The sequence below is a fragment of the Scophthalmus maximus genome, chromosome 10 (genome assembly GCF_022379125.1).
Source record: "Scophthalmus maximus strain ysfricsl-2021 chromosome 10, ASM2237912v1, whole genome shotgun sequence".
Classification (NCBI taxonomy): domain Eukaryota; kingdom Metazoa; phylum Chordata; class Actinopteri; order Pleuronectiformes; family Scophthalmidae; genus Scophthalmus; species Scophthalmus maximus.
The window spans coordinates 21,889,391-21,912,594 of record NC_061524.1 but is presented as its reverse complement, the minus strand read 5'-3'; the positions used below and the strand labels follow the sequence as shown (position 1 = coordinate 21,912,594).

The window sequence follows — 23,204 nt, the reverse complement described above, 5'->3', positions numbered from 1 at the left end:
AGATGTTTGGCCAGAGCTTTTAACTTCCGTACACTTACACTTACAAATCAGCGCAACATTTGGAAATCATGACGATGTCCACGCTCACAAGAGAGCACTGACATTAATATCATCTTGTAGTATTGGTTCTATTAGAAGAGTCTTACTAGTCACTGGACAAGTCAGTTTTACTAATATAGTCCCAACTCAAGTTTGTGTACATCAAGCAACAGCATCTCTCCTGAGACCATCAGGTCAGCTAACTAAAATAAACAACTACCCAACTAGACCTACCTTCACCAAGGCCCAACAGTCGCCTTATGAAACCACATTTAAATCCGCTAGATCCAGATTTTTATTTGCCTGATTGTTTTCACGAAGATCCATGAATTTTTTTATAGTGAAATCTTAAACAACATTCTTAAACATTCAATCTCACAATGTTATCTCCCATCCTTCCAACAAGTTTTGTGGAAATCCATTTTTGCGTAATCCTGCTGACAAAGAAACAAGCAGCTGTGGCTCAGGGGCTAGAGTCGGTCGTCCAATAACCCGAAGGTTGGTGGTTGGATCCCAGCTTCCCCCAGTCCGCATGTGTCCTTGAGCAAAACACTTAACCCTAAATTGCCTCTGACAGCTCTTCAGACAGTGTAAATAGCACCGCTGTATCAATGTGTGTGATTGGGAGAATGCGACTTGTGCTGTAAAGCGCAACCAACTTTGAGTGGTCGATAATTTTGTCCATTTTATTCCAATAGTGTAAAAGCATCGCACAAATTTGAAATGTCACAGTTGATCTGCACTCTAATTGTTAAAAAAAGAAGAAGAAGAAGCATCTCTATAAGATCAGACATTATTGGTTGATCAATATTTTTAGTTTTTGTTTACACGTGCTCTGACTAACTGTACTGGTTGTGCGTTACTTTAAGTACAGCCTGCATGTGCATGCACTATAATTTGTGCAACATGTTTCATTTGTTCTATATCTACAGTTGTTACTGTATCTGAAGTGTTTCCTGAGGGGTTTTTTTGTAATCGTTAATACGATTTGTGTAACATTTGAGCAAAGGGAAGTTTCCGAGTGCAGTTGTGAGTTGTGCTGACACAAGACTTTTACAGCTTCTGTTCATTCATTCGTCATCAATAAGATAAGATAAGATATACCTTTATTCGTCCCACAATGGGGAAATTTGGGCATTACAGCAGCAAAGTGGACAGAAGAATATATAAAGAAATTTACAAAAAAGGGTTAGTATGTACAAAATATGTCAAAAAATAAAAAACAAAGGTGTATATAAATACTATATACAGAGCAGTTGCAATAGTTGCACATGGAGACTAAATATAAATACCGCACAGTTAGTTATTGCACTTTAAGTGTATCCGTGAATTATTTTAGAGTCCTGTGTGTTTGTGTGTTCTATTTAGAGCAGTGCTGGTTATACAGTCTCACAGCAGCAGGAAGGAAGGACTTGCGGTACCGCTCCTTCACACACTTAGGGTGAAGGAGCCGGTCGCTGAAGGAGCTGCTCAGTGCAGAGAGAGTCATTGTCCATCACTGATGATAGCTTTGCTACCATTCTCCTCCTCCCACCACCTGCACTGTGTCCAAGGGGCATCCTAGGACAGAGCTGGCCTTCCTGATCAATATATGAAAGTTCATGTGCAGTTTTCAACCTGTAGTAAAAACAGTGTGGTGGACCTGTTGAAAATGTTGTTGCATGCAAAACGTTTCTGAAAAAGCACTATAAGAAAAGTTTATTTCTTGATTGGATGATCGACAGAAGATTTATAAACAACCTTGTTTTTGAAAAAAAGGTCAAATATTTGCTGGTTCTTGCTTCTCAAAAGTTTCTGTTTCACATACATTTAAAGTTTTGAAACTGTTGGTCGTACAAATTAGGGAATTTGAAGATGTGACCTTGGGGCTCTGGAGCTTGGGGGAATCTTATTAGCATTTTTTAGACTAAATGACGATGATTCATTGGGGGGGGGAATGGCCACCACTCAGTTGTTTAGTAGGAACCCACTCGTTATTTTTCCGCCAGTCAGTCAACAGTTGACTCGGACCAGTCAGTCTGACCAGCTGCCAGTCATGTAGTCAGACTTTGTGTTTGGCTGTAAAGAGCGCGCTGCACTGCGGTTTTCCTAAATCGTGGTTGGCTTCGCTCGGCTGAGAAAACATCTCGTCTTGGCCAGCAGTCATGCACCACTCAACCACAGGCTGTGTGTGTGTGTGTGTGTGTGTGTGTGTGTGTGTGTGTGTGTGTGGGTGTGGGTGGGTGGGTGGGTGGGCGGGCGGGCGGGCATGCATGTGCGCGATGAAGCAGTCCAGTTATCAACAGTTACTGAAACATTAACGGGAACAATAATAATGTGTCTCTTGATTTAATGACGTACATAAAAGCTTTGGAGGAGATTACTTTCAATCACTGGCAGGTCACAGTTTCACAGAGCTGTAGGTATGAAACAGTGTGGTGTAGTTTTTCCTTTCATCTTATATTGCGATTAAGGCTTTAACTTAATCTGGTAGAAATGTGGCATCAAACTTTACTTTACCTGCCAAGTTCTATCTTCAGCAATGTCAACTCTTTTTTTGCATCTTGTCTATCCCTTCTTTCTCTTTGCTGAAGTGAGCATGCTAACCGGTCATCTTGTAACTTAGCGATAGTGAGTTACTGCACCGTCAATCTGCCCTGAAGAAGTAGCACCGCTCAGAGGGCGTATCATAACCGTATGTCTTGTAAACAATGCCATGGCTGATGCTCCTGGCGAGTGACCATTTCAATCACCCGCTCCAGGCTAGAAACCACGTTTGGTGGGGGAGAAAACATACATTAAAAAAGATTTATGAAAATCAAAAGTTGAAAGCACTGTCAGGATTGTGGTGAATCCAACATGATTAGACAGAGATAAAAATAAATAAACATCAAGCTGACTTTTTAAAGAAGGCCAGTCATTTGATCCTTGTAAAGTTTACAATGGAAATATTAACCTGGTGCTCATATCAGTGTGATGCTCTACATGTAAACACACACACTTGTTTGTTGGCTTGTTGCCAGTTGCTCCTGCTGTTAATGATCAATGCTCTCAGCCGCTAATGAATCACAAAACTGAATGTTGGTCAGATTTGGAAAACACCACTGTAAAGATATTCCTGTAAACGATCCTCAGTGTTCACATCACACTTCTCCACCTGCACATCTCCTTGCAGTCACTGGGAATTGAACCCTCCACCTTTACTATAATGACAGTTGTCAGGTTACTGTTAATTTTTTACTTCTAATCAAACAGAAATTTGTCTACTTGCAATGTGAATGAGTCAATCATCTTTTTTTTGTTATTAGGTTTACCCATATTTATAAAACCTGATTCAACATGCTAATGGAAAACATTGTTTCCAGTAAATTAAAATATGCGAGTCATAGTTCCAGGAACGTTAAGCATATTTTATTTTAAGATTTTATTTAAACCGGACATGAAGGTTGTTGTCAGTTAAGACCACGGGGCAAAAGTGCTCCGCTTTATGTGTTCTGGAAAGCAACGTTAACCATCTACCCATCATCTACCGCTTTATCCATTTGAGGGTCACAGGGGGCTGGAGCTAATCCCAGCTAACATTAGGCGAGAGGCGGGGTACACCCTGGACAGGTGGCCAGCCTATCGCATGGCCACATACAACCATTAACTCTCACATTCACACCTACGGTCAATTTAGAGTCTCCAATGAACCTAACCCCATTCTACATGTATTTGGACTGTGGGAGGAAGCCAGAGAACCCGGAGAGAACCCACGCATTCACGGGGAGAACATGCCAGCAGAAAAGCCCTGGCTGGTTTGAACCGGTACTCAGAACCTTCTCGACCAATCACAATTCTTCAGCACTGTAGCCCCACCCCCATAGTTCCTGGTCATTTTTAAGGGTAAATAAATTACCCAGGCACTAAATTTAGACCCTGGTTCCTGCGGTGGAAACACACAGATTTCCTCCTTTAGTTCTTAGTTCCTGGCTATAGTTCCTACGGTGGAAACACGGCTTTTGTTGCACTTCCCACAGTTTAAAGTCTTTGAACCATAGATCGGAAATAAAGATGGACGACATGTCAGCTACAAGTGGAAATCCAATGTGACTTCACCTGTGGAAGCCTTGAGTTTTGCATTTTGACCGGCGCCGTGTTGGTTTTTTGCAACCGGACTTGAAATTGGGGGTCGGTCTGACTGAGAGCTCGTCCACCCTACCACACACTGATTGTACAAACCAGCTGTCAATCACGCTGTATCCATGCTCCAATACAAACTCCAGTATTACGAGTCTATTTGACTCTAGATAGACCATAATGTACTAAAGGAACATCATGTCGTATTGAAGAAGAATTGAAACTAGAGATTAAACCATGAACGTTTAAATTAGTGCTGTCAATCGATGAAAAAAAATTAACTAATTAATCACACAATTTGCTGTAATTAATTGTGATTAATCACATTTTTATTTTCTTAAGCCTGAAGTTTGTAATAATGGATATTTTAATGTTAAATTAAGGTTTTTATGTAGAATCAACACAGAGGAAGTATTTCAATTCAAATACTATTGTTTAATAGCATCTTTTTAACTTTGAGCACAGATTCTCTGCTGTGAACTACAGATTTCCAATAAATCCATCAAGGCCAAAGTGACTCACTGAGGCCTCGCAGACGTGTCCAGATGTCTAGCAGCTAAATATTTGGACGCTTCAGGGAACCATGTCCTGTGTGATCTGTGGTGTGACAGGCAGTGAGTGTGTCAACCTGGAAACCACAAAAACACTCCTCACTCAATTCTCTGCCTTTTCCGTGTTTCTGAAAAACATTATCGTGCAGACTATAAACAGGGCTTTATTCTGTCATGTTGGGCATTTTCACTGCAGCAGATGACGAGCGTAACCTTGAGCTGACTTTAATGCAGAGCCACATTAACGCTTCAAGATATTTCTCTCCCTCCGCATAACACAGAAAGCTCAAACTACTTCCTGTCTCTTTCAACATAAGAGTAACTTGCGATATATTGATCACTTTTCTTTTTGACTTCCATCGTGAAAGTGACAAACAATTCCTGTTTCACGTGTGTATCGCATATTCCCCCGTGCCAGTTTTCTCGTGTTTTTCGTGATAAAAAGTACTTCTTAAACTCCTTCCTTGTCCGTATCCATCTTTAGCCAGGATGGCTAATGGCTAACGGTTTTGCGGCACACGTTGTCAGCCGCCACAGGAAATAAACAAAATGTGTCAATGGCATTACATTTTTTTAACACGTTAAATAGTTCACAATTAACGCAAAGATTAACTCTTTAATGTTGACAGCACTAGTTTAAATGTATGTTTACTGTAAAGAAGTAGTTTTTTCTTAGACTTCTATTGAAACAACCAGTGAGCCGCCCTATGCTGGTCAGTACAGAGAACACAGGCACTTCTGCAGTCGCCCTATTTTCCAGACCCGGTGACTAAGTACATTTTTTGTACGCAGTCCCAAAAATGAAGCCAAAACATCTGGATTGCCCCCTGGTGGCTGGCTGCAGTAAAGGTCATGAAACCTGCCTCCTCCATCTAATGCCGCTGACACACCACAGACTCAGACAGCCTGTGCCTCAAGGAAGTGGAGAAGTGTCGCTCGTCATTGCTTCCAACACATTTTTGTCGTCTTGTGTTGCCCTCAAGTCTCATCAGAAATGTCAGATTTGCGTGGATCAACATCTTTAGCTACCAGCTAACAAAGTGGTGTAATGTGAGGATTTTGTTCTCAGCTGCCTATAACAGTCATATAAAGAATGTGTTCATTCTTTAACGTTACTGGAAATGATAAGAGCAGCTCTGTTTCCTTCTAAAACGACACAGATCATGTTTTTGTGAAGGAACATTTTTTTCTTCTTCTGCTGTCTCATCTTTGAGAATGATGACCAAATTACGATAAACCCGAAACTGACCGTCATGTCATTCAGTTTTTTATTTACATGAAATGTGGTTCTGAAACTAAACGTGTGCATGAGTAATGAAGGTGCAGGTGGCTCAGGATGATCGACAGTATTTTAGTGGCTAGTGTGGGGGTGGGTGGGGGGGAGTTTGGGGGCGTGGCCCATTGTGAATTTCCCCCATTTCTCATAGTGAGACTGTTATGATACCCCTACTCCGCCCACCTCTGCAGGCCAGTTGCCAGGCTGAAGCGAGGCTAAAGGTTAGAGATGGATATGAAACCCCACCCATAAATGGACTCTGTGTGTGTGTGAGAACAAGAGAAAGTGTGTTCTCACTCTTGCTGCCTTATAGGCGGGATCACACCTTTTACTTTCTGTGCATCGGAGGCCGAATCAAAGATTTTCTCCAGATTGTGAGCAAATCAGCTCACATCTGTGAAACCCTTTCAAGCAGTTTCATAGTAATCCGACAATTTAGTAGAGTAAGACAACTATAACAACAGCTTTATAAAGTAGTGCCGCAAAAAGAAGGAATACAAATCAATTGCTGTTGTAGACAAACAAACAACAACAACCAGCTTTTACCAATTTTTCTGGGATTACTGTTTTCTTTGATTATTTTTTAATGAGGGATACAATTATTTTTTAGATAAAAAAAACCAGGATTTTACATTGCAATGCCTCAAAAAAAATTTAGAGTTAAGAGAAGAACATTTCCTCTGGGGGAGAGAATGAAAAGGGAAACTGGAAGAGAGCTGCAGATTGTCCCTCAAAGTGAAAGTTTAGGAATGAAAAACTTTGTGATGAAAACTATGTAATACAGTTGAATTTTGTGGCATTGATTGATTTTTTTCTTCGTAAAATAAATAAAAACACCAAAAATATTTTAATACCGAAAATCTCACGATTTAAAAATTAGAAACAGTGAAATTAGTGACAACTGTAGTTTTACACTTACTTCAATGCTAAAAATACTTGTATCTCAACTTTTGAGTTTCACTGCCTGCACTTCAACTGACAATTGATTCCTTCTGATGCACACCCATGCTTATATCTAATATATTTAAGTGCCTTATTAATTTTTTTCACCATTTTCTTTTTTCAAATGACGTGCTGTAAAGCTCTTCTTGCAGTTTATGCTTCTTCAGTTGCTCCTCAGCTTCTCTTTAGTCGAGAGGAAATTGTGTCAGTACAGGTTGAATTTTAGCTGCTGCCTTTTGTTTTTCAAGCCTGTGGCTCTGTGGTTTTAGTGCAGTAAGCCAACAAGGCAAACAAGTCCTCCACCTTCACTCCTCAGACTAAACTGACCCAGCTTTGTTCTTCTCTTGTCCTAATCCACCAACAATCCAAAATATGTCCTGTTTTCGAATGAACTGGTTTTCTCCTCACTTGTACCATCGCTCTTGTGACCTAGAAACTCTCGTAAGCAACTAAAAGGCAAACAATAAAGATAAATTTGATTTTAATTCAGCAGCAGGAGTCCACTCCTCTGCTTGCAATTCTCTGTCCTGCATGAACCAAACTAACCACACATCAGTTCAATCATCTGGTAAAGTTAAAGCCTCACCTTGTAGTTTAATCTGGGATCCATCTCTGCCCCAGTAAATAAGAACATATAATTCCAGCAGTTAACATATAACAGATTTGTAGACATCCAGCCTGTTGCAAAATTGCTTTTCATTCCATATTCACATATGGTATCCACTTTCAGAGTTTGCACTGAGCAAGTTGGCTGCAGTTATCTGTGGCTTTGCGTGTATCTTCTGTTCGTTCAGCAGCAACTCATCTCATCTCTCGACATCAATCTGGCACCTGGTAGCCGCATGTTTTTCTTCGTCTTTAAACGTTTCATTGATTCCATTTTTTAAAATAATTTGATGACAATTAAAAAAATGAAGACCCATCGCTACTAACGCACAGTACGTGCATCCTGTGGAAACCAATGTGCTTCACGCTTTGTAACGCAGACGAAGGCCGCACAGGGTGATTTTTATGAATTAAGTAAATGGAAGAGATGCCCTCTTTTTTTTTTTTCTTTTTTTTTTTGCACTTTCACGTTTCCAAGCTCATTTTCAAGTAGGTTTACAGAAATCCTGGAGTTTTCTCAGTGGGCATAGAGGGCATTCACCTGCGTGTCACATAGACAAAACCACTTAATACTGGGTTGTTTTGGAATCTAGCAGTCACTAGCAGAAAAATTGCTGTTGCATATACAGACATATACATTAATATAATCACCTCTGGAGAGGATATGCACATCCGCAAATTTCAGAGCGCCTTCGTTGAGCACACGTCTTGCATCGTTCTCCTGACATTAGTTTATTGCACGTTGCTGTTTGCCAGCCAGTGAGCAGGTGTAGGGCGGAGCCGCTGCTCAGACCGACAGTTGACGCTCTGCCTCAACCGTCCTCCTGATATTACGTGGAGCTAAAATGTCACAAACACGTCGTGTGTGTGTGTGTGTGTGTGTGTGTGTGTGTGTGTGTGTGTGTGTGTGTGTGTGTGTGTGTGTGTGTGTGTGTGCGTGTGCGTGTTTGTGTGAGTGTGAGTGTGAGAGCTGAGGTCAAGAGTGATTGACAGTCTTTCTCACGCACATTCAGATGTCCTGATTGTTTTGACAGAGAGTTTTCATTCTGAACTAACACCTGAAGAGATACTTGTACATACTTAAATATTTAACATATATTTCTACTTTTATATAATCACATTTAGACTCAAATATAAAATAAAAACGAACCATGATCTCTGCCTCTCAACCCAACCACAGTGGAAACAGCTGTATTACCTGTTTTCATCTCAATGCACTTGTTAAACTTGGTTTCTGTTTTTTCACCTTTTGGCGCCTTTCACTGCAAATCTGCAAAAATATTTACCAATCACCGCAGAGGTGAGATAAAATTCTTGTTCCGTCTTTAAACAGCTGATCATTTTCTAAAGTCCGACGAGTTTCTAGTGAAACCAAAGTAAAATGGAAACTGATAACGAGACTTGAGTCCGCCAGTTTTGTTTAAACGAGTCTTAAAAGTTCAAGTTGAACCACCTGACTTCAATCTGCAAGTATTTTTTATACTTAGAACGATAAAGTGACTGAATTTAGATTTTAAATTACAAGAAGGAAACAGACAACTAACCTTTTAAATAAGTAGTAATTTAGGAATAATTTATTTGAAAATATGTTTTAACAAATGTCACGGTGTCTTGGAAAGTTTATTTTATTATTTATCATTATTATTATTATTATTATTTAGATTCTGTTGTCTATTCTTATTTTATTCTTTGTATTTCCCATAGGGGGGATCAACAAATGTTTATCTGATCTTATCTTGTGTCTTATGTCAAAGCGTTCGTGCTGAGTCAGAGTGATTTGTTCTGAAACATTATGTGGTCTCTTGTTGTGTGTTCTAACTTTACGATTAATCATCTTTGAATGGATCACTTTACTTTTGCTTTCAGCATTTTATGCTTTTATTAAACAGAAAATAGTTGAAAGATGACAGGAAACAAGAGTCAAGCTTTAAACGATGGATCCTACTTTTCCCATAATGAAACTCAGTAGAGTCTTTGACTTGATTCTCCCTGTAGAAAAGCCTTTTTCATTTCTTTTTGACTCCCTGTTTGTAACACCATGTCCATTATTTTCTGAGACTTGACAAAGCTCCTCCAAGGTCACAGACACATTTTACAACTGACAGGTGGAATATTTTAAAATTATCTGAAATGTTCCAAGGAGGCCCGAATCGCAAGCTCCAACGTTCAGGGTTTTCTAACTGTCAATAGAAATCAAATCAGAAATCTGCTGCGCCAATAACACGACCCCTGAAGGCAGCGAAAGTTGCTGCTGGTAAAACGGATGATGATCCGCGGTCGTGGCCTCTCGGTTCAGTCACAGGGACACCATCGGGCCAGAGAGAGACAGGAACAGTCTGAAAGTGCCAACTGTCAGAGGGAAGTTCAAAATTCAAATCCTCTCAACAACGAACGCTAAAATAATCAACTGTCACTCTGCTCTGCTTCATAACTGAACGCGCGCACACACGCACACACACACTGGTACTTTCTCTCCTAACACTCAGCCACCACACCCGTGGTGTCACTGATCTCTGATGTGGTCTTTCTCACCTCATGTTACCGCCTCTCTTCTCTCCACCATTTATCCGTCAATCTTTCTTCTCTCCCTTTTCGTTCTTTTACGGTTCGCCTCCTCCGATTCTCCTCTCTCGTCTTTCTTTCCTTCCCTTCTTTCCCATTACTACTTTCCACTTCGTCTCTCTACCATTCATACATGTACCGCTCTGACTTTTTCTCCTCATCCCTTTTCATCTCTAACTCTATTGTTCTCTATTGTTTTTATTCTTACTGCTCCTTTATTATGCTTTCCAATGTTGTTTTCTTTCTTCTCGTCCTTTTCCCTCTCTCTTTCCCTCTTTATATCTCTGTGATGTGTTTTTATCTCTTCAATTTGTTCTCTCCTTTTTTTAACTTCTAATATTAATATAAATACTTTATCTGGTCCAACAGTCTAAATTAGAAGAAGGTAAAAGATAAAAGTATTTTTAAAAAGGTTTTTCCCCTGTCTCTGTCTCCATCCAGGTGAGCCGAAGCGTTTCCAGGTGGTGATCCACGGCATCGAGCCGCTGCTGGAAACTCCTCTGCAGTGGCTCAGCGAGCACCTCAGCCACCCTGACAACTTCCTGCACATCTGCGTCATCCCCGTCCCCACTGACTGAGGTCGCACTCACCCATCAATCGGCGTCACCGCGCCAACCGACCGGCCGACCAGCTGACGCACCAGCCAGTCGGGTGTCCTTGAAAACGGCAGCGCGTAACGCCGGAAACTCTGAACTAACGAGACTCTTTGATGAGATGGAGATCAGAAGGAAAAAAAGAAGGATGTGAAGGAGGAAACCTCCTCGTCCATCCTCATTATTTATATTTCTACGCCTACTAACCACTACTACTCCGCTTTACCACGCCGAAAACTGGATTTCAAGACGTGCGGATGAAAAGATCTTCTCTTCCTCCTCCGCTCCGAAAAAAAGAGATGGACCTCTAATTTTCTACTCAACTTTCCTGCATCTTCACTTCCTCCTTCTCGGTTCCTCTGTGAACAAACACTTCCATGGGAGGAGAGGAGGTGGTCCCTGGTCCCTCGTCTAAGACTGTCCCATCGACAGGAAGATGAGTTCTCTTTGGGGATTGGGGGAGTGACGAATCCAGTCCGGCTGAAGCTGCCTTAGTTACTTACGGTTATGGATTTTTTTTTTTTTTATCGTCAACATAATCATTGTCCTTGTAAAAATGTCTGGTTGTACACAAAGTCACTCTTGAGTTTACATGAGAGCCTGAAAAAAAGTTTCAGCTGCTAGGTCTGTTGGTTCGGCTGACTGGAAATAACATGTTTGTTTTTTTTGTTTTTTAAGTGATCTTGAATAAAGAAAAGGATCTGAGGGAAGTGACTGACACGTGTGGTTTTCTCTCCAGTGATGCCAGCGACACAGGAGCAGGTTTCAACCATTCACTGTAAATAAAGATGACCACGCGTCTGCACTTCCCCCTATTCTACAAAGATTAAGCCGCCATCATGAAATAATTTGGAGTTGTAGTCTGCACCTTAGTGATCGTAGTTTGGAGCCGCGATATCGAGATCCCACTGATTCCCGCGCTCGACCAAAGTTGAGTCATTCTCAGCTGTCAATAATGATGTCTTCGCCTGTTTAATAAATAATTAAAACCAAAATGACCAGAAAACACGAAGGGGGGCGGGGCTTATGACCTACACTGCAGCCAGACACCAGGGGGCGATCATGAGCATTTGGCTACACGACTGGGAGCTGTCATGTCGTCCGTCTTTATTTACAGTGTATGATATGAACTGAACAGCATCACTGATCACCAGCACAGTGTCAAACTTTGAGTTATTTGAAAAAAGGTTCTTAATAAGCAGATGTAATGTCCACGTGTCTGCTACTGTCGCTGAATCAGCATTTAAGTGTAACTTCTTTTCATTCCATTTTTCATCTTCACTTGTACGAGAAACTTCGGTTTCACAAAACGTCTTAATTCCATAGTTTGAATAAAGTGGAACTGTCCTTTAGTGGTTACTGTACATGGTCATCTGTAGCTGATACATTTCTGCAACTTGAAAAAACCCCACAAATAGATAAACTAAAAGTTGGTGTCAAAGCTGAAAACAACAATGCACTTTTGTGTTTCTCCCGTCTCAGCAGAAAACAGACTCAGACATGAGATTTTCTCATTCAAGCATCTTCTAGCTATTTATGAGGCGAAGCGTAAATCACGGGTCACGGGAAAGGAAACAAACATCACACATGTTTGTCATAGCAGGTGTTGATTTCTCTTCCATCAATACAACACTGTTAAGACGTTTTACTGTCTGTCTTCGTCAGATTTGGCTGGAGCCCTAGTTTTCTTCTGCCAAACTCAAATGAGCATCTGGTTTTGGTTCATTTTAAGAACTCTGCTTGTTTATAATGAGACATCGGGAGCATTTAGCTTTACGTCTGCAGGCTGTTGTTGGACGTGTCCTACATGTGCGGTGAAGTGTTTGGTTTCTGCGCAGAGACAACGGAGAAAAGGCAGTTTAACATTTTTTCAAGCAAAGTTTGCATCTTTTACAACACCTGTTCATACTGAAACAAAACGACACTTAAATCATGCGGCTGACGCAGCCATCCAGAGTGAAATATATATATGGAATTCCCAGAGAAATGAGGTATCTCTTGTGAAGTGCACAATATGTTTTTGTAAACACAATTCACAGCACTGAAATCACACAATTGTGACGCTTTTTTTACGTGACACACGACCAAATTCACACCGGTCATATCCGATATATATATCTGTTTGCACTGGCCTCAAATGAACATTCTCTCTGTTTAAAGGAGAATTCACAATTTCAGGCCGCAAATTCTGATATTTCTCGGTTGCAGGTTATATTGTTCTTGCCCAATATTGGGCTGATTCAAAATATTTGAGTTCCTATTAATAATTTACACCTTAGAAAGATGGTAAATAGGCCTTAGGTTTAACTAGAACTCTCAGTAGAGTGTACGCCTCCACCAAGGCCTTAATTCACACACTCATAGATGTCTTCTTTTTTTGGCCCATGTCCCAATTGTCCATCAAGTTTTGCGGAAATCTGTTCTGCAGTTTTTGCGTAACCTGCTGACAAACATACTACAAATTAGATTTTAAAAAGCTACTTGAAAGTACCAGAATTATCCTTTAATTATTTTTATTTTTTTTAACAAGGTGAATATGATGATTTTTATTTTTCTTTCAACAAAGACACATTTTTTGTAACTTCACATGGTCCAGTGCTCAAAAAAAAAAAACATAACTCAACAACAACATGTAGTGGCTCCGTTCTTAAAACCAGAGTGGACAGAAATACGATTCCAGTCATCCTAGTAATTTTCCCATCATTGGAAACTCCTTTGTCCCCGTCAGGATCCTGTAGGAATGATGACTCTGGTTTTCCAGTGATCTGATTGGTCAGTAGTTGGGCTGTTGACAGGTTTGGATCTCATCCTGTGAAGTTAACCGGCTCGAGGACCAGGTCAGAGGTGCAGCGCAAGTTACCATGGTGATTTACCCTGGTAGGAAGTGACCTGAAGTTGCCGCGGTAACTGAAGGTCATTCACGGGTGACCTCAGCCGTCACGACAAAGATGTTGTTTTTTTATTGACAACAAAATCTCCTGAAGTGACAAACCCAATGACGAATTGCTCCAGTCAGTGAAAGTGTTTGACAGTCATGGGCTTGTTCAAACGCACACACGCACACACGCACACACTCTCTCCCTGTTGATTTCACTGTATCCATCTCTCTCTCTCTCTCTCTCTTATGTGTTTTACTGCTGGCACTCGCCCTCCCTCCCTCTCTTCATCTCTTCTGGTTAATTATCTGTTGGCATTCCACCCGCTGCTAATGAGACCGCTAAACTGTCCTGTCAGACAGGCCCCCGGCTGCTCTGTCACTGTGTGTGTGTGTGTGTGTGTGTGTGTGTGTGTGTGTGTGTCAATGTGAGAAAGCTTGGTTTCGCAGAATTAATCTGAGCGAAGTGTGTGTAAATAATTACAGACATCAGTTATAGCCCCCCACAGGTGTGTGTGTGTGTGTGTGTGTGTGTGTGTGTGTTTTCCAATGGAATTCCGCCTGTCTTTTCTCACACACACACACACACACACACTCGTCTCTTCGCACTGCCGGTCTGCTAATTCAAAAGGTGTGTGCATGTGCTGTGCAAGTGATGTCACACATCATGTCATCACGTCAGGCTTTCTCACCCTGCTGTAGCGCCGCTGCCACCGCCGAGCATGATGGGAGGCTGAGGTTTATGGTGTTGAGTCAAGACCCGGGCCTTGGCGTGGGGTATAGTATGTGTTCGTGTGTACGTGTGTGTGTGTGTGTGTGTGTGTGTGTGTGCTGCATGTGTTTCTATACACACTGCAGCTCTAGACGCGGTGATGAAGAGTCTGTCTCACTCTGTCATCTCGCTGATACACACACTTTTATGGGATTTCCCGAGCCGCCGTCCGACCCCCATACTGTACACCACGCCGAGGGGCGGGAGTGGGGGTGGGGGGTAGTGAAGTGTTTGGATGGAATGAAGTGTAGTTAAATTGTTAGCAGGGCTGCATTTCCATCTCCGGTTGTGCGTTTTGTTTTGTGGCAACGTTCGCATGTCTTCACGCCTGTGCGTTTGTTCGTTTTACAGCAGGAGTTCCACGACACTCAGTGGAAGGATGGAACATGGGGCCAAGAAAGAATGCACAACATGTTGACGCGTACGTGGGCAAAGGGCAGAATCCCCCAAACAATTCTTCATCACTTTCTTTAACGTTGTAAAATAGGGCCTTTTAAGACATTTCATCAATTTTCCAGGTGATAACTCATGAATCATGGAAAATCTGGTATATTAAGTGGCGTGATACCCCAGGCTATAAAGATATACTGCATAATATCAAACCCTAATGTTTTTCCAATTTCTAAATTTGTAATTGTATTTCATCTATTACTTAATACTAAACCCGATATATCATTCCTCAGAGTTACCTTATTAATGAAAATACAAGGAGGTATAATCTGGACTAGAGAGGTATATTCTGGGCTAGTCCAGGGTATAGTTTGGCGGGGGGTTAATGTGGGCCGCTACACCCGTGGACGAGGGGATCAGTGTCAGGGAGACGCCACCGGGAACAAATCTCTATGGTTACACTGTGATGACAGTTTCAATCACCAGGAGTAGAACGAGACCCTGAGACCGAGAATATGACAACCGCTCCTAGGGCTGCACGGTGGTGCAGTGGTGTCGCCTCACAGCAGGGAGGTTCTGGGTTCAAATCCCGGTTCAAAGCAACCGGGGCCTTTCTGTGTGGAGTTTGCGTGTCCTCCGCGTGTGTGCGTGAGTTCTCTCCGGGTTCTCCGGCTTCCTCCCACAGTCCAAAGACATGCAGAACGGGGTTAGGTTATATTGGAGACTCTAAAATTGACCGTCGGTGTGAATTTGAATGTGAGCGTGAGTGGTTGTCTGTTGATACGTTGTCCAGGGTGAACCCCGCCTCTGCATGGACAATTGCTCCTTTGGCCCACGATGTGTTTGTATCGGGGTGAGCTCATCAGTGTGGCCACTTTAATCAACAGTTGTCTCCATAGCAACTGCAAACACTCCACTGTTTGTTCCAATAATGGACAAAACTTTACCGGACCCCTGATTTCCAACTGATTCCGCGAAGCCACTCTTTGTCGTACACACACACACACACACACACACACTCACACACTTTTACCATCAGCTCAGACCACAAACTATGCCCCCCAACTCTGCCCAGTCCTCTACTGTCCCGTTCACAGACGCAACGTCTTCTGCTGTTGAAGCGTCTCGGGGGCCGAGTGGAGATCAAGAAGATCAACAGATGAGAGCGATTAGTGATGAAGAGGAAGTCATGAGTGTGTTCCCCCTCCGAAGCTGCACACACACACACACACACACATACACACACACACACAGGGACAGAGAAAAACGTGTGCGACGAGTGCAAATGACAAGTGTGTGTGTGTTAAGAGCGAGCGCCCGCTGAGCCAAATATGTGAGCGTGATGATCCAGTGCAGACTGCGGGATGGAGTGACAGAGAGACGGAGAGAAAATGAATGGAAAGATGGAAGGATGAAAAACAAAGAGAGAGAGAGAGAGAGGATACATCCAGAGGAAATTGGTGTTAATGAGTCTCTTCTAACTACAACTTTGTCTAGACGTGCTTGTTTACATGTGGAGCAGCAGACCAAAACACACACACGCACAGACACACACACACACACACACGCACACACACACGCACACACACACACACGCACACACGCACACACACAGTTCAGTATCCAGGTTGTCTTCAGGCCCCTTTGATGCGTCTTCAAAGATAGGAGGTTTTGTGTGGTACCATCGTTTGTCAGTCATAGCCATCTGGGGAGAATCTCATTCATGCACGTCACTCGCCTTGTGTTCCATCTAAATGTCAAGCGGTTTTAAGCGGACTTTTGCAAGTTCGCAAAGAAGAAAAAAGGCGAATTACGTGCGCTTCCATCAACTGGTTTGGGGAAAATAAACTAGAGCAGTTTGGCCAGAAGACGGCCGCTTCAGGCTACGTGCGCCCTCCTACCCCAACACCGCACAGCTGTAATAGAACAGTAGAAGAAGTAGCGGTTGCAAACCGTAAACAAAACAACAGTCGCCTTGGCAACATGCCCACACCCAATGCTGTATGCTTGGCAACGGTGAGAGGAAACACGGCGACGGCGTGTCAACTGAGCAGCCTATCGTAGTACTTTGAATACAGTCAGTACTGACAACGTGCAAAGTCACGATAGAAATAGACTTCTATAGAAAACAACCAGCGGAGTCGCCCTCTGCTGGTGATTACAGAGAACAGAGGCTTCCAGACACTTCCACATTAGCTTCATTTTCCAGACCTAGTGACCAAGTCCATTTATCAAATACACAGTCTACAGTGTTGAGTTATGTCGGAGGGTAACAGGGACTTGTTTACTGATGGTCCACTTAGCTGCTCATTAAACTTTTAATTCAACTAGCTTTTCTAGTCATATAGACCACCTAAAGCGCTTTACAGGAAAGGCACATTCACCCATTCACGCGCATTTTTCGGTCACATTCATTCACATTCATAGACTGTCGGAAGAGCCGTCAGAGGCCAGTGAGGGTTTCAGTGTCAAGGACACGACTGGATAGTGCAAACCGTTCACGCCACAGACACAATCTGCGCGTCTGGCCACAAGGTTGGCGGTTCGATCCCGGCGTCCGCCAGTCCACATTCCCTTGTGTCCCCTAACTTGCCTCTGACGGCTCTTCCGACAGCGTGTGAATGTGACACACCCTGGGGAAAAAATGAGTTTGAACACAGGATAAATATGGTTAAAAAAGTGAATATTTTAATTTCAAATAATCCAGTCCATGAAATAGCGAAGCAGTGAAGTTGTATGAATAGAGCTGCTGCAGGTTTAGAGTCAGATAACCCCGCTGCAGATCTCACAGTAGAATAATAACATATTTAATGTGAGGAGTTTGTGAAGTGAGAGAAAAACCATCAAAGAAAAATGTGCTTGGTGTCGGTTTTGAAATGATTTTTACAATTTCTGAAAATGTGAAGAGCTGCCCTGGGATAACTTTAATAGATGTGCTGATTTTAAAGCAGCTTTCAGAGTCAGGAGTACAGCTCCTGAGTCTGTAAACAAAAGGTTTGATGTTATCTATTTAAAGTTCCTAATAAACACCAACAGTCATTTTTGTAAAAGTATGTGTTTGCTTTGATGGAAATCTTACGCTTCCTGCACGTCACGCACACTTTCAGTTCACACGTCACAGCTGCGAAAGGCTTCTTTTGGTTTGCAAAAAAATGTTTGAATGACTGTTAACAAGTCAAATTTGGAAATAATTGTAAATGTTGAAGAGTTTTCAAACTCAATCGCAGCAGCTGATGGTGAGAAATCTGTGAGAGAGAAAAAATAAAAACAAGGTGAGTTTCCTCCAGTAAAACCAGCAGAGGACCAGAAGTGTGTGTGCATGTTTCTTTGTCTCCCTATTCCCAGCAGCGATAGACACACACGCCCACACACACACACACACACACACACACACACACACACACCCACAAACTCAGCAGTGGTTTTCTCTCAGAGGACGGAGGGATGGACGTCCATTTTTAACGAGAGCGACGGCCTTTGAAGTTTGTAAAATGATTCAAAAGGACACAGTTCTCTCTCTCTCTCTCTCTCTCTCACACACACACACACACACACACACACTCACTCACTCACCCACCCCTCGCTGTCTCCTCTTCTGCCTATCAAAGCAAACTTTCTCCGTTGAAATAAAACCCCACACACTCTCCCCTAACACACGTACACTATTTGGCCAAAAGTTTGTGGACAAACTCCTATTCCCATCTTTTTTTCCCCAACATTATTTTTTTCCCCCCGTCGAAGGTTTGGTTCTTATGACATCATCTTGTCGGGCTCTCTTGTTGTGCAGTAACGTAAAAGCACCTGAATGGAGAATAATGCCAGCAAACCAACTCTTAATATTTGCATGATATTATGTATATAATATTCAGGTTCATTCAACATCCAGTCATGCATATTCACAATGAAACCTTGAAGGACAAAGGCAAAAACTGTGATTCCCCCTAACTGATACGAAAATACCCAGAAAAGCAACACACATGAGTTATGTGTCGATATACCTTGGCCATAAAGTGTTGAGTGTACATACACATGCGTAGTCTGGAGCTCAGAACAACAACAAAAAGGCTTTCTCTGTGTGCCGGAGGTGTTTTCTCATTTCCAGTCATCCCTACACACACACACACACACACACACACACACACACACACACACACACACACACACACACACACACACACACACACACACACACACACACACACACACTAACCTGTTATCAACCTCGTCACCCTCTAATAGGCAGGTTCTGAAGAGAGAGAGAGAGAGAGAAGACGATTGGGGCTGGCGAGCTTTAATGCTTTGATCTCTCTCTCTGTCAGCGTGCGCGCACACACTCACACACACACACTCACACACACACACACACACACACACACAAACACACATTATTATTATTATTATTATTATTGTTATTAATAATAATAATAATAATAATAATAATAATAATAGACAATGTGTGTCCCATGCTTTCCGTAGCCTCGTTTTCGTCTCGCCTTTACACTGAGATGATGTCATTCACATGAAAAACAGCACTAATGTCTTGTCTTCAGTTCGACGTGCGCCCCGTTAACACTTTTACCAAGTTTTATTGGTCCACGGCTGAAATCTCTTTTGTTGACTCACTTTGGCCTTCGTGCCTGCGAGGCCGGACTCACATCCAACACGGGTAAAGTTGTGAGTGAACCGAGGATATAGGGGCCATAAACATTTTGTTGGGTCCACACAAATGATCATGGATCATCAAAATGACACCAAAACCTTGTTCAAGGTCAATTAGCCCAATTAGCAGCAACATACATACATACTTAAAAAAGTGAAGGTAGATTTCAATTTAGTTCCTATTGGGATTTTTTTTCATTTGAGCTCCCTTGTCACCACATGCATGGACAAGTTATAAAAGAGAAAATGCAGTGAAAACATGGATGCAGGGCTTTTAAAGGGGCAGTGCGCAGATTCTAAAGCAACACACGTATTGTAAATGGACCTCACGGTCCGCTAGCTGTCGACGGTGCAGGTCTCACCACACAACACTGTGAAGTGCAGTTTGCGAGCATCACCCGTCGACAAACGTTGCTTTAAAAGGCCGAATTGGGGAGCTGCTGAGAAGCCAGAGGTAACTGAGCGAAGGCCAGTGGCTGCTGGCTCAACTTGTATCTCCCTGACGACCGGACCCCGCCCCTAAAACACCTGCATGTCCCTGAGGACATCCTCACAATAATCGAATTAACGCCACTTTCCATGCAAGCAACCCGGTTTCTGTCGCACTCGTGTATACGCAGACTGATGTCTGGCAATGTGAGACACTAAGTCATAGTAGCAGTAACTAGGACAATAAGTGCCCCCCCCCCCCCATCCCAGTGTTCCAGTAACCATATAAAACATTTCCTCCGTCACCGGGACAACATGGGGTAAAAATGGCCGACTGGCAGCAAGAGTGCTGTTGATGCGTAAAGCATGTGCACGGCCTGCAGGAAGAGACGCCGGCTGCTGCGGTTTGAAGATGAAGAGGAGGAGAAGGAGACTCCACATATGCGAAGATTCAGGATGCGGCTGGCGATGACCGCTTTCTGCTGAATCACCTGAAGTCATCCTCTGCACACATGTGACTGTGTGTGTGTGTGTGTGTGTGTGTGTGTCACACAGAGGCAGATCATCAACAAGGACACTTTCTCAATATAAAGACAGAAATTACGAAAAACACGAAACTGCACTGTGAATTACACAAATCTGAAACAGGGTGAATTTTTCTTTCTCTTTTCATGTCCCGTCGTGTCATCCAGTTCCACAGCCAGGCCTGGGCTCTAAATGTTAATTCAGTTCATGTTTCCACGACAGAAGGTTCGGGTGTAAAACATAAAGCCAGGACAGAAAACAAAGACGCTAAAAAGAAGAAGTGAAACGGTCCCTTTGTCTGTTTTTCACAGTTTCAGGCAGAGTAACACAAAGAATGGGAACGAGTGATTAGACCCTTAATTATTATTAATAATTATTATTACCAAAGCCTCTGGAATAACTAAGGGTCTATTATAAATTCCTTTAAAAGGTTTAAATGAATTCCTGGAAGTTTGTTTTGCAGTGCACAAACAACTAAAGTAATCTTAACATGTATTAGTCTCAACTAAGAGAATATAGAGATTAATATATATGTATATATATATATATATATTCATTTTCTCTGATATTTTTGCCAGATGTTAGAAACTTCAATGAAAGTATAATTTGGTGCGTTGTCATCCAGCTGTTGTAATGAACGATGACAATCTAAAACAAAATTGTATGGAAATGAAGAAGAATCTTGAAATACAGCATTGTGAAAACATTTTTGCGCTTGAAAGATGTGGAAAAGTTGGTATATCGACTAAAGTTACAACGGAGACAGATTCAGTGAATAAATGAAACACAGAAAAGTGACATTAACACATTCATGTTTTTCCTTCGTCTGCAGTTCAATTGCTGCCATCTTGTTGCGCCCTCTTCTTCTACAGCGGTATAGAGCAACCGCCTGGAGAATTAGCGGCACCAACTGCTGATCCGGATGTGACTAACTCCCAATATTTCACATTAAAGCCGTGGATAAAAACTGGCACGGTTTCTAATTTTCTTTTGGTGATTTTCTGAAATTTGGTTAAAATTGGTGACACATTTGGATGGAAGTCCGACTGCTAGAAGTTTCAGAAACTACGTTGCGCCTGAGGATTCCTCTAATTAAGCATCTGATGGTTACAAATGAAGGCTTGCACATTAAAAAGTTTAACAATGAGCACCTTTTTATATATTTTTTTCATCCCCCTAACAATTTCCTTATGGTTATTATAGAGAAAAGGTTTCAGAGCACAGACAGGCTGTCTTTGATTTTCTTTTTTGCATCATCTGCTAAACACGGGAGTGTGTACGTCATTTTTTCATGTATGTGTGTGGGCGTGTGCTTTAGTGTACGTGACTGTGTGTGTGTGTGTTTGTGTGTGTGTGTGTGTTTTTTAATATGCCCATGCAGAGTGTGTATGTTGAAAGGGGGTGTGTTGACTTATCCACTTTGCGGTCTTTATGAGCCATATGTTATAGAGCAGCTTATGAACTATTATATACACAAACTAATTTCCTGTCTTATACTGTAGGACATGCCCCTTTCTATGTCACACACACACACACCACACACACACACACACACACACACACACACAGTTATTTTGTATGATGTGGTAAACCCAGACTTGACAGCACCGAAGCCATATTTGGCGGTTGATGCTCTGATGTTTCACACTCAATGATTTGCCATTCAACAAAACCTCTCTCTGTGTGCCTCATAAACATCATATAACTTTGTGAGACTGTCACTACTGCAACTTCAAATCCTATATCCACATTCATTTTCAGTATTACAATATATACAGTAACATATTAGTGCCCCGGCAGTTCCTCATGTTACCACACTGGCCGTAGGAATGAATGGAATGAGTTCTGCACAGTGAGGTCAACATGTTTCAAATTTAGGGAAATGAAAATGTTGGAATCATGCCCAGTCTTGGCAGAGTTGATTAGAGGTTCTGAAGAATTGTTAGTTAGTATCAGAAAATAGAGAGACAAATAAGAATAATGGGTAACTGCATTCTTTGTTGCTTTTATTACAATAGCAAATAGTTACTGAACTTATGCAAGTGAATAATTACATTGGCAGATTTTCAATGTGTCAATTGGTTTCATTTTGTTCTCTCAAAAAGTGCCTAAGCTGCTGTTTTGTGGTGCACTTGTGGCACCTTTTAGTCAACAATTGTGCATTGTGGTGTCATTAAAAAAATAAATCAATACCATACAAAAAAATAAACAAAAACTTTTACATTTATAAAAATGTACCATGATTTTAAGATATTACATTCACATCTATAAGCTGTATGGACATAGTTGTAGTCTTTATGTCGACAGATCATGGTAGCTCATATATAGTGTTGAACAGACTAGTCTTTGAGCAGCTCCCAATCTCAACCAGTGTGACCTGTGAACTCGTTTTGTCATCGTTTACCGAGAATCGAAAAAGCTTTGGAGGCGGTCACTGACAATGCACACAAATAAATAAATAAATCCTCCAGTCAATGTTGGTCATAAAACCCCCTATCCACAGGAAGTGCAGTAGCAAAAGGGGAAAGGGGAAAGGGGAAACACCCTTTTATTAACAGAACCTCAAACGTTCCACATATTGACTATGGAAGCCTTACCATGATTTTTGTTGAACAAAAAATTATTACACTGCGAGATTTTGTGTAATTACTTAATTGGACTCTGTTACGCAGATTGCTGCTGTACAATTAACATTGTTACAACAGCAAAAGGGAAATCTGCTGTAGACTAGACCGTCTCGTTTTGGTTTGGCCTTCGCGGTCTGCGAGTCCAGAGTCCAAGACCGGCTGCTGAAATCGGACACAGCGCAAGAGTCAAAATTCATTCACACAGCGGTCCTGAGTGTATGTTAATGGTGCGTCAGAATTTTCAAGTTCCCAGTTGTAAA

General features: G+C 42.0%; 1 protein-coding gene and 1 long non-coding RNA gene across 9 annotated transcripts in view; one reads left to right on the top strand and one right to left on the bottom strand.

Moving 5' to 3' along the window:
- The window catches only part of atg5 (ATG5 autophagy related 5 homolog (S. cerevisiae)), a 36,876-nt gene extending 24,857 nt beyond the window's left edge, over window positions 1–12,019 (top strand). For all 8 annotated transcript variants that reach the window (XM_047334918.1, XM_035607916.2, XM_035607923.2 and 5 more), the window contains one exon: window positions 10,516–12,019. In XM_047334918.1, coding sequence (XP_047190874.1) covers window positions 10,516–10,652 — 137 coding nt within the window. In that variant the 3' untranslated portion in view covers window positions 10,653–12,019. The remainder of the gene's footprint in view (window positions 1–10,515) is intronic.
- A 5,351-nt stretch (window positions 12,020–17,370) lies between these two features.
- LOC118285570 lies at window positions 17,371–18,947 on the bottom strand. The gene is made up of 2 exons (XR_004785151.2): window positions 18,703–18,947; window positions 17,371–17,949 (listed from the first exon to the last, which is right to left on the bottom strand). It is a non-coding gene; the product is annotated as an uncharacterized LOC118285570 (long non-coding RNA).
- Between the last annotated feature and the right edge of the window lie 4,257 nt (window positions 18,948–23,204).